The sequence below is a fragment of the Octopus sinensis genome, linkage group LG1, assembly GCF_006345805.1.
Source record: "Octopus sinensis linkage group LG1, ASM634580v1, whole genome shotgun sequence".
Lineage (NCBI taxonomy): Eukaryota > Metazoa > Mollusca > Cephalopoda > Octopoda > Octopodidae > Octopus > Octopus sinensis.
Window position 1 is genome coordinate 58,236,717 of NC_042997.1, and position 12,058 is coordinate 58,248,774.

Below are 12,058 nucleotides of genomic sequence, written 5' to 3' on the forward strand. Positions count from 1 at the left end.
CCTGGCATTGAACTTAGAATTCAAAGGTTAGTAGCCTGCGCTCTTATCCACTATGCTGTATGCTCATGGGCATATAGTCAAATAAAGAGTTGGGTTCGAAATTTCTCAAGAACACCTGATGAAGGCTGGAGAGTACATCAGCCAAAACGTGATAACAACAAACAAGATGAGGACACCTATCCATCCATCGTAAATAATATACAGGATATATCTATATAATTGGTGGGTTTAGGGTTTCTGTTTTGCATTCATTTCCATAACTTCCTCTGTGCCAGATATCTGCTCCATCAGAACTGATCTGGTATTGAAACAACAAGAATGTCAAGAACAACAACAGAGATTTTCTTAATAGACAAGAAGGTTGCAAGAGGTTTGTGAAACAGTATATAACAGTGAATTAAAAGAATGAATGTAGAATCCCCAAAATTTTAAGTTGTCATGAATCAATACACTCCATCTTGACTATCTCCACCTCATACACCACTAAACTCTCTAGATCAGGAGTTCTTGACCATTTTTTATCTATGGACCCTTTTGTTTACTATTTTATTCTGGTGGACCCCAACAGCCATTTGATGCTTAAAAACTTAGTTTTATAGAAACTCCTTTCAAAATTCCTATTTTGGTTTTCACACATTAACTCGTGTAGGTTGAACTGTGTAAAATGTTAGAGAAAGAAACCTAGCTGTTTCTTGAAATGTATATCAATACATACATCTAAAATAAAATTTTTCAAGGTCACTTAAAATACTGTATTGTAGTGTGGGCCCCTCAAAATCTTATATGGACTCTCAGGTGCCATATAGACCCTGGTTGAGAACCACTGCTCTAGACAGACAAAACTTGGCAGGGTAGCAAACTAAATAGTACAATGTGGTCAGTATAACAATCCAGTAAGTCGCGCCTAAAAGTTCTGATTGTTTATTTTTATAGTAGAAGTCTCCTAAAGTAGAACTGATCCCAATAACAAAAGTCTGGTGACTTGATCTTGCCCTTGCATTGCTAAAGGTGTTACTAGGAATAGTGAAACCAAACCAATCCTTCTTTCATGTAAACATATACACCTAGGGCTGTCTTAGCAGCATTATTTGTCCCCAGGGCAAAGCAGTGCACTGGGCCTTATAGTATTTATTGACAGTACGCCACAGCATACATAGATTAGAATTGCACTGCATATATCATGAAGAGAGTTGCAGTTCAAAGCTGCAAGCAAAAGAGGCAGTATATCTTGGTCTGCAATGTTGAAGTCAAGCCCTCCTGTTGACAAACGGAGAAAATAAAGAAAAGGGTGTTGTATATAACAATAGCACAACTAGACATAACTGTCTTAATTCATTTTGAATGCCACCACGTATTACACGCATTCACACCTATTGTACTGACGAGATACTGCAACAGCGTGTCTGAAACTCAAATGATTCTAACTCATAACACCCTTACTAACACCCTATCCACTGCTTTACAGTTCTCTAAAGATTTCCAGGAATGGAAACCACTTAGTTCGTCATTCGATCTGACGGTGTAGCAGTTAAATCTAGTCTCAACCAAACCAACTTCTTACAGTCTTTATCGTAGGACAAAATCCTATTATAAAGATTGCCTGGTTATAGTTAGTGATCTTACCGTTTCTTAACGCTTTCTTTTGTTCTCCTTCATATTTTTCCGTATATATATCATTAACGTCTTCACTGTTCAACGTCAAAGAAACACGAGTAGTTTCTTTTTGCTTTGAGCAATCCATCTCCACTGCCATCTTCAACAGCATTAACCGTGTACAAGACACTTAAAGTATCACTACTGTCGCCACCGACATCGACAAAAAACCATGTGACGGCAGCTTACCAAACTTCAGTTGTCAAATCGGTTGTCAATGGTAACCGAACTAGCAGCGCGGTCTCGTGTAGCTCCACCCAATTCTCGTTTCATCCCTTTCAACAAACATCGAACCGCAAAGCTGAAGATGGCGGAACAAAACACAGAAAAGGGAATGGCTATATTTTTGGATGTAAGTTATGAATTTTATATGTCTTTAGTGTCCCCTTCAGTGTTTGTTATTCTTCTTTTGACGTTCAGAATATGAGCATGTTTTCATATATGGAATAGGTATTTATAATGCGGAATGCGAAGTCTGTTTATGTTGTTATTTTGGTAAAAAGAACAAATAATGAATAAATAAAATATAAATCAGCGAGCCGGTTTCGATCCCCAACTGTATCCATTTCATTCCAGTTATGTTGGTAAAGCTTTTTGAAAAATACCGAGACATCACACAAATACCTTCTCATCTCATGTACAAATTTAAGGATTTTTCCCCTCTCTATTTAGATAATATTTTACTGTTTTGCGATTCCCGGTGAAGCGTGTCAGCGACCCGGTTCGATAACCAGTTGCAACTATTTTATTTAACTTATGTAACTAATTTCCTTGATAAAAAAGAATTATAAATCACATTTTTCTTTTGATCTCTTTCTTGTATTCATTTGGAATCTGGACGTAACACTGGACAAAAATTCCTGTTGCATTCTCTCACTCTCTCTCTGCATACTAAGTACCCCTATAAAAGAACTCGTTATTTTTATAGAATTTGTAGCGGGAATATATATTCTATTTTGATAAATCTAATAAATAACTGAACATAACTAAGTTTAGCGAATTAACTTTTGTATTTTATTTTCACTGTACTAACGTGGGGGTGGGAAAAGGAAAAAAATAAAAAAAATTTTGCTAGGCCCTAGAACAGTGGGGTGCGCTAGCGCCCGCTAAATTTTTTTTGGGCTATGAAAACGCTTTCAACGTCTTCTAGAAAAACTGGTTTTGTATATCATAAGCAAATTTCATTCACGCACTTACGCTAAATTAGGCCTGACACAAAAGTTGAGGCAAAAATCACGGTTTAACTTTTCATGGGCAGAGAAACTCGTCAATGAAATTAACCGTACTCATTGAATCCCGGATGGATAAGAGTAAGTGGAAGATATGAATTCATGCATTTTCCAATGACGTTAGTAAAGACAAGTGGAATGACTTCACGCTTGAAATGAAAAAGGAATGCAGAGATGGAACAGTCCTAAAAAAATTACTACCTCATCAATTTCTGTGTATTTCGGAGTAAAAGAAACAAAAAAAAAACCCCCAAAAACATAGCTGTTTAAGTGGATAGTTGTGATGATATCCGTTATGGATGTCAATGTTAGCAATTTCGAATGAGTATCGGAACCGGGTCATCGACGCACTTTGCGATCCAATTTCCTCTGTTTCGTTAAATAACATGAAACCCGTTAAAGTTGTCAAACTGTTATTAGCAGATAACTCCTTTCAAAGTTGTCATACTTCAATATATCGTTCGTTTTCTTTTGTGTTGTGTAAGCTAGTTAAAATTTGTCAACCAGAAAAAAAAAAAACACATTGATAATAATGACTTGGTGAATATATTCGAATGAACAACTATTGTAGACAGTAATAGAAAACTTTATTTTGTGAATTGTACAGTTTTTAGAACTGTCATTTTATAAGATTTTGCTGTTGACAGTTACTTAAAAAAAATCACTTGTTGTTTGTTGGTCCTATCGATTTAAGTTACTTTTCGTTACTTACATGCACTCGCGCGATCACACATTAAAAAAAAGTTATTTTCAAAGTACTTTTAAGAGTAACTATTGAACATTTTGTGTTGCTGTAACGCACAACTATAATGTCGAATCCATTTAGAAGATCAAGTTGATTGGGACTTCACTATATATATATATATATATATATATATATAAAGTAATTATTTCGAGGATATAAATACCTCTTATATATGTATCGTTTCCCAGCCGAGTCAACGGTATTTATTTTTACTGGCGGTGTTCCAGCATGGCCACAACCTTTGGGCTGAAACGTATAAAGAAAATTGTTTGTGTGCGTGTGTGTGAACGTTAAACAGTGTACACACACACGTTTTTATATAAATATGTGTGTTGCACACTCACACAACCGTAAGGAAAAAGTACTCTCATGATGTAGTGTTAAATTATGGCATTTAAAAACATTCTTCACGCCGAGTTTCGTGTAACGGTGTTTTAATTTACATACACTCACAAATATATATACTTATATAACGACGATGTAAAATCTCAGTTCTTGAATGTGATACTGTAGTTCAGAAACAAATATGTATATATATACTACAGTGTGTTGGCAAGAAAGCTGTGACAACTTTCGATCTTCATTTTTCATAAAATGTTTATTCATATCTGAGAAAGATATTAATATCATAAGGACTTTCAGAAAAAAAAAAGAAAAGAAAAATCTCATGTATACATTCTGACATACATCCAAAAGATCGCATCTTCATACATTGTCTATTTATAGGTGCACATTGCTTAAAATGATACTTTTCCCCCATATTTCTGAATATGTTTAAGCTTTAATTTTTTATTGTTCCATTTCCCAAAACACTTAGAAGAATGTGCACACGCAATGAACTGCATATTTGAATGTAATACATGCACCGATGCGCAAAGGTATAAACTCACATGCGAACACATGCTTTCAGTCACACATGAACAAAGCATTCTCACCGACAGTTAAACAGATGCACTTCACATCCCCGCAATCAGTGGGCGTTCGACAGTTTCGGACGGCCCCACCCCCTCAGTAACATTCACATTATTTAACATTCGATATAGTTTTGTGTTTAGACGGCTAATGATGGAATCTTTTTTTTCTTTTTATTGTTGAGAATCGCTCCACGATCGAAATCTGGCAACAGCCATGTGTAGTTAGTTACCTAGCATTATATCTAAACAGGTGCAATGAAATTGGCAACTAAGTTGTACCAATTACACAAAACGCGACATTCCCGTTTCGTTTACCAGTTCAGCATTTTAGAGGAAATTTGTGGAATTTTCTTCCTTGAAAATCCTAATATATTCTTTGGTTCTTTTTTCCCCGGTTTCTAGTTCGATTGCGTTTCTATTAAAGAAGTAAGATCTGCAAAAGGAAAAAAAAAAAATCAATACGAAATAATATCAGCCAATAAAGATCAAAAACAAATTATATACTAACAAGACAGAAAAAAGTATGTATACATTCACACAAATATTTGATTAATACACCTACACCTATTCATATATATACTGCCCCCTCATTGTTATATAATTCCATGTCAGCAGTGATTGAGCAGATCTATTTGCAGCGGCGTCCCCAGCAAGGAACATATCCTTAAAGGATTTTTTCAATTATAGTATTTGATGACTATATGGTGTAACTTAAGAGTGATTTAGTTATTTCTAGCATCTGAGTGACCACGTAAGAGCTTATTAATTAGCTGGCAGTATTTTTATCTTATTATTTGCTTATATTGAGAATGTTAACAATTCAGTCCATGCTAAACCATTTTAGATTCTTACACAAACAGATATACATTCATATATACATCTATTATATATTCGATATATATTCCTGTGAATATATATGTTGTTTCACACACATTTCAATATATGGATATTTATCAGTACACACACATATGCATATGTGTGTATATGTGTCTCCTTGCCTTGATGTATGATAGTTGTAAATGAGTGTCACTGTCATACAAGCAGTGTCCTTAATGTCCAGTCTTTTGTGAAAACATGTTTGGCTATGGGGAAATATTAACTAACCTGGAAACAAGTGAAGGTTGGCAAACAGAAGGACATTCAGTCATAGGAAATCTGCCTCAACAAATTCTGTCCATCCCATACAAGCATGGAAAAGTGGACATTAAAATGGTGATTTATGCTGCTGAAATGCTTAAAATCTGGTAGAGTGGGATTTGGTCTAGTTACCCATATAATTAATCAGGTTATTCAGGAAAGTGTAATCCCCATTGACTCATGTAGCAACTTCATAGTCAGCTGCTACAATGGGAAAGGAAATGCCTTAGAAAAAATTATAAAGGCATCAGATTACTGGATTAGGTCATGAGGGAGGTAGAGCCCAATTAATTAAGAACAGAATTTGATTAGATGAAATGCAGTATAGCTTTGTGCTGTGGAGAAGCACTACTGATGCTATTTTCATTGTCAGGCAACTGCAAGAGAAGTTTTTTGCTAAGAATAAGTTGATGCACTTGGCATTTGCTGATCTGGAGAAAGCTTTCGACAGGGCACCACACTTTGTGATATAGTGGTCTCTGAAGAAGCTTGAGGTAAATGAATGGCTTGTGAAAGCAGTACAGGCCATGTACAGGGCTACTGTTAGTAAGGTATGAGTTAGCCATCAATACAGGAATGAATTTAATGTACAGGCAGATGTTCACCAAGGCTCAGTCCTCAGCACTTTCCTATTCATCTTGGTCCTCCAGGCCATAACAAGAAGTTAAGATTGAAACCCCAAGAGAACTACTATATCCTGATGATCTTGCTCTCATGGCAGAAGCTGTAACAGATTTATAAAAAAAAATCTAAGTGTGGAAACAAAATCTGAAATCAAAGGGCCTTCATATTAACTTAGTAAAGACCAAGGTCCTAGTAAGTAAGAAATTGGACAGGACTCGATCCACTTCATGTAAATGACTTTGCTTGGTATGTACAAAAGGTGTAGGTAGGAATTCCATTTAGTGTATTCCATGCAAGCTATGCATACACAAGGGGTGTAGTGGAATAATAGGAAGGTTAATAGAGAAAGTAGTGTTTGTATGTGGAATATGTTCAGGAGCCATAAAGTTTACAGATAGAGGGGATATTGATTTCCTCAAATGCCCTGAGGCTCTCTAGAAGTAGTAGATAATTTCTGTTACCTAGGTGACCTAATTAGCTGTGGAGGAAGATGTACTGAAAATGTAATTGCTAGAATAAGAATAGGATGGGGATAACTCAGAGAGCTTTTATGCCTGTTGGCGACCAAAGGTCTCTCTCTCAAGTGAAAAAAAGTTTGTATGATGCATATGCATGAATAGTAATGCTACATGGTAATGAGAAATGAGCCCTGAATGCAGAGGACATGAGAAAACTACAGAAGAATGAAGCTAGTATGCTCTGCTGGATGTGCAATGTCAGTGTACATGTGGTAGTGTATTGAGAGAGAAATTAGGCATGAGAGGAACTAGATGCCATGTGCAAGTGAGAAGACTGCACTGGATTGGTCATGTGGTTCATATGGATGTTGACAGTTGCATAAACAAATGCCAATTTGTTAATGCGTGAAAGAGGAAGACATGGGATGAAATATTGAAGGCCAATCTCAAGACACTGTTGGTGCTGGTACTACATAAAAAGCTCTGGTGCTGGTGCCTTCTAAGAAGTTTTGGTGATGGTGCCATGTAAAATGCACTCAGTATACTCTGTAAAGTGGTTGGTGTTAGGAAAGGCATCTAGCTGTGGAAACCATACTAAAACAGATAGTGGAACATGGTGTAGCTTCTGGCCTTGCTGCCTTCTGTCAGACTGTTAAGCCCAAGCCAACATGGAAAATGGATGTTAAAATGATGATTGTATGTGTGTACATACATATCAATCTATCATTATTTTAATATCCACTTTTCCATGCTTGCATGGATTGGACAATTTGTTGAGGCAGATTTTCTGTGATTGGAGGTCTTTCTTGTCACCAACATGTTTTTCACTGAAGATTGAAAATGAGGAACACCTCATTTATAATTATCACATGATGTGACACAAACACATACTTATATACATATATATATGTAAGGCTTTGGTCAGCCCCAAAATGAGGTAGTGCAATGGTACTGAACTTAAACCCACAAAGCAATACAGACTGTATAATCGAACAAAGTTGAGATGCTTGAAATATCTGTCTCTGCTTCCCAAATTTCTTTCTGCATTAACTTCCAATTTAATTGTAAATCTATACCATCTGAAAGATTTTGTAGAAGATTTCATTAAAAAAATATGAATTTTTTTTAAAGTTAAGAGGAAACAAATTTAGAGCATGTGAATTATCTGATAACTCTGCCTCCACTTCAAAAAGATTTTTACTGCAGTTCTGATATAGTTGTAAAGTATACCATCTGAAACATTTGTTGAAAGTTTCTTTCAAAAATATCCATTTTTTTCTGAAATATATGAAGAAAGTAAGTCAAGGGAACATAGATCTGTAGTTATGCCCTAAATTTATTTTATTGTGTTAGTACTTTTGGATCAGTGGTTCTCAACCATTCTTTACCTATGGACCTCTTTAGTGCCTATTTTACTTGGGTGAACCCTCAAAGCCATTTGATATTTGAAAAACTCCCATTATATTTTTATAATTAAATATTAATAGGAATTCTATAACAAATGTTTTGTATATTGGAGAAGTATAACCAATTTATTGCACATAAACTTTAGTAACAAAATCTTATATCATGTGGATCCTGGTTGAGAATTACTGTTAGATGAATAAAGGGTATAAAAGAAAGTTAGATGTAGTATATCAGAAACCTTACACAAACTGGGAATCAGATGTGTAAATATCATTTAGTGACCAACAGAAAACTGCCAAAGAGTGGTCTTTCAGCTAGTATTTAGTAATTTAATAAAACAACCTAGCAAAAACAAATGTACTTTAAAATAAACATTTGTGTACATGTTCTCAATAAGCTTTCTTATAAGATTATTCAGTGGATCTAACTTCAGCATCAATGATTGTTTCAGTGCAGGCCTGCACTGAATCTAAATGATCCTTATGGGTCTGAAACACATACTTAGGAAGTGAATATATTAACCACACAGCCTTTTCTGCACCTACACCAGTTTATTTACTTGTCTATCTGTCTCTCTATCTATGATCTTCATTATCTTTTTATGTCTGTCTTCCATGCTGGCATGAATTGGAAACTTTGACAGGATTCAATAGATTGGAAGACTGTTGTGCTCCAGTGTCTGCTTTGGCTTTGTTTCTGTGGCTGGGTGCACTTCATAATGCCAATTACTTTACAGAGTGTACAGGGTGCTTTTTTTCATAGCATCAGTACTAGTGAGGTTATCATGTGGCTTGCAGAATTAAGATTTCCTTCAACTGAATGACACTACGGTGAAGAGGGAGGCAACTTCATGAGAGGTTGAAGCACAAAGATAGTACTGGAACAAGTTTCTTGCTGTAGAGGAGATACATGGCTACTTGCATGATACAAGAGTGGGTGAGATTAATCAAAGTTGTGCTGGAAAGAGAGATAAAGAGAGTGGTGATGAGATGTCAGGAGGGTGGGGTGCTGGGGTCAAAAGAACAAGAAAGGTGGATGGCTAGTGATTGTAAGAATGTTTGGAGAGAGTAGATGATGACTAGAGATTGGGTCGGGTTGAGGAGTGAATACTGGAGGGTATGATCATTGAGTTAGAGGGAGGGTCGCATTACACACGTGTGCACACACACACATGTATATGTAGGGGATAAGTAAAATCTAGGTGATCACCTCAAAAGCACTTCATGCAGTAACCTGGCTAGTAAAGCGTTTAAATTGCAGTGTTATTCTTTTTGATTAACTGAAGAATGATTAGTTATACTTTGGTTAGTTATTAAAGGAACAATTTGCTAATCCAAGGTCAAATAGGTATGTCGTTATTCCTCACAAAGAGGATAGCAATAATTTTAATTGAGGAAAAGAGAAGCCAAATTAAGGTACATTTATATATAATGGACTTCATTCAGTTCCTCTCTTCCAAATTCACTCTCAAAGCTTTTGCTTGATCTGGGGCTGTAGAAGATACTCAAAGTGATATACAGTGGGATTAAACCAGAAATCATGTGGATGGCAAACAAATTTTTGACCACACAGCCATGCTATGACCAATCATCTTTTGTATGTTGGTTTGTATTGTGTATTTAAGATCACATTATCAACTGTATCCTTTTTTTAAGATGGTGAGGTGTCATTTTAGAGCTACTTTGCTACATTTTTTAGCATGCTGAGACACCAAACGGAGATTCCCTCATTAACTTGATACATGTATATACAAATGAAATAATGTTGGCAAAAGTGAAAGCTTTACAAAAGAGAAACTTTTCAATCAGTTTATTTTACACTTTAACTTCTATTTCCATTTACCACTCAAAGACTTATTTGCTCCAGTTCCAATTTTTAAAAATATATTTTTAGAAACATTTCCTGCTCCCAAGCACATGTTTTGTTGATACCTTATAATTCTGTATTAAAAAAAATAATAATTGGGCAAGAAAAGCATTTTAATTCACATTTTTAATGTACTTGTGTTGCTTTTTGCTTGTTTTATTAATGTTCAGTGGAATGTCATTTAAGTATAACAGTATTATGTCAACAAATATTTATCATTGAATGTGCTGTTTATTCTATTATTTTACAACCTTGTAACCAGAATTCTGCTGTCATACACTGTTGCTTCTTGCTGTCAAATCTATCATCAATACACTTTTGGCTAGTCTAGGTTGCAGATTAACCCTAGTAGAATTTTTTAATATTTTTTTTTCTTAACAGGAAGGAAACTTGAGACCATCTTTATAAAAAAGCATTGAAACTAAATAAAAGTAATCTAATTCAGTATAAAATGTACAAAAATCTAAATATCTATTAATATTAATTTATAGTTTTGCTTCAGACTTTTATTTTTTGCCAAGTGACATTTCCTTTTCATAACATTCTGCTGTGTGTATGAAGACCTGTCTTTGCATTATCCTGCTGTATTCATGTTACCTACATATATCCTAATATTTGCCATTAATCTGTCTTCTGTGATAGTTCTGCCAGTCTTGTAATCACTTGTATTGGATATCACTGTAATGTAAACAGCATTATATATTCTGCTGCATAACTTGTATTACTTCTGAAAATATAAATACATTTCTGTATTCTAGCATTGTTAATAGTTTTTCAAAAGAGATAAAAATGTTACAGAATTAAATAGTGCCCCCCCCCCCCCCAAAAAAACATACAAAAAACCCCAAAACCCCCCCAAAAAACAAACAGAAACATGCATACAGACACACACACAGCAGTAGATGAAGCAGAGGTAATTCTGAAGAATATTTTGAATATCAGCTGAGAAATTTCAAAAGATCATTGCTATGTTTCTTATGATGCTACTTTTTTTTTGTCAGTTCTGTGCAGTAAGATTTGTTAATACCTGTTAGGTTTTCTCTTAACTGCAGTTACTTCCTGAAAGGGTGTATCAAAGATTTATTTTGCAGGAATATTGGAAAGACATTTCAAATCAGTCATCTCAGCCAGAATTTTACTGAGTGATTCCAAACGTATCTGCAGAGTTAATTTTACTTTGAGCAACTCAAAAATATGTCTGCTTGGTCAAAACCTAACATTTTAGAGAATTCTTTACTTTAACTTTTAGGGAGAAAAACAAGTTGCAACTCAAAGATATTTACCTATAGATTATAGTTCTTTAATAGATAAATTCCCTGTCTCACAGTGTTCTGTTCAGTTCAGTTTGGGATTTAACAAATGGGTTGCTGAAAGATTTATTGATCAGAACTACTGCTAAAATATAAAGTTCAGGTTAGTCAAATTTCCATCTTTTATCCTTGTCTTCATTGTCATCATCTAGCTGATTCCAATGCTGGCATGGGTTGGACAGTTCAAAGGGGCTGGTGAAACAGATGATTGCATCAAGCTCCAATGTCATCTTTGGCGCTCTCCCTCTTCAAGATACCCTGCAATACCTCTACTCCTTCCTTTCTGGAATTTTAGGGGAGTTATATTATGTTGTGGTTTTCTTTGATTCTCCTCAACAAATCCTTTGCTTCTTTCTCCTTTTATTTGTTTACACCCTTCATTTTTGGACCATTTATTACAGATAGTTTTATGGCTTTTACAATGAATTATTCAACATTTTTATCATTTTGAAGATAGACTGAAGAAAATTGCTTTCAAGTAATCTTGTTGAAGAATATTTTGTTAAAATTATCTTCTAAGTCAATAAACATCAAATTTCATAAAATTAATTAATTTTGTTTTCCTTATGCAAGTTTAAAAAATTTTTCTTAATATCTAGCATTCATTGATTAGTATCATGTTAGAACTAAATAGTTTTGAGAAATATTTGTCTTATATTATTAGATGATACATACAATCATACATACATACATGCATGCATATTTTTTAATGCTG

General features: G+C 34.8%; 2 protein-coding genes across 4 annotated transcripts in view; one reads left to right on the forward strand and one right to left on the reverse strand.

The window, feature by feature from the left end:
* Positions 1 to 1,796, reverse strand: part of LOC115219747 (MORN repeat-containing protein 1-like) — a 96,338-nt gene extending 94,542 nt beyond the window's left edge. For both annotated transcript variants that reach the window (XM_036501250.1, XM_029789988.2), the window contains exon 1: positions 1,624 to 1,796. In XM_036501250.1, coding sequence (XP_036357143.1) covers positions 1,624 to 1,765 — 142 coding nt within the window. In that variant the 5' untranslated portion in view covers positions 1,766 to 1,796. The remainder of the gene's footprint in view (positions 1 to 1,623) is intronic.
* Positions 1,797 to 1,855: 59 nt separating this feature from the next.
* Positions 1,856 to 12,058, forward strand: part of LOC115215760 (N-terminal EF-hand calcium-binding protein 1-like) — a 113,480-nt gene continuing 103,277 nt past the window's right edge. For both annotated transcript variants that reach the window (XM_029785060.2, XM_029785068.2), the window contains exon 1: positions 1,856 to 2,005. In XM_029785060.2, coding sequence (XP_029640920.2) covers positions 1,871 to 2,005 — 135 coding nt within the window. In that variant the 5' untranslated portion in view covers positions 1,856 to 1,870. The remainder of the gene's footprint in view (positions 2,006 to 12,058) is intronic.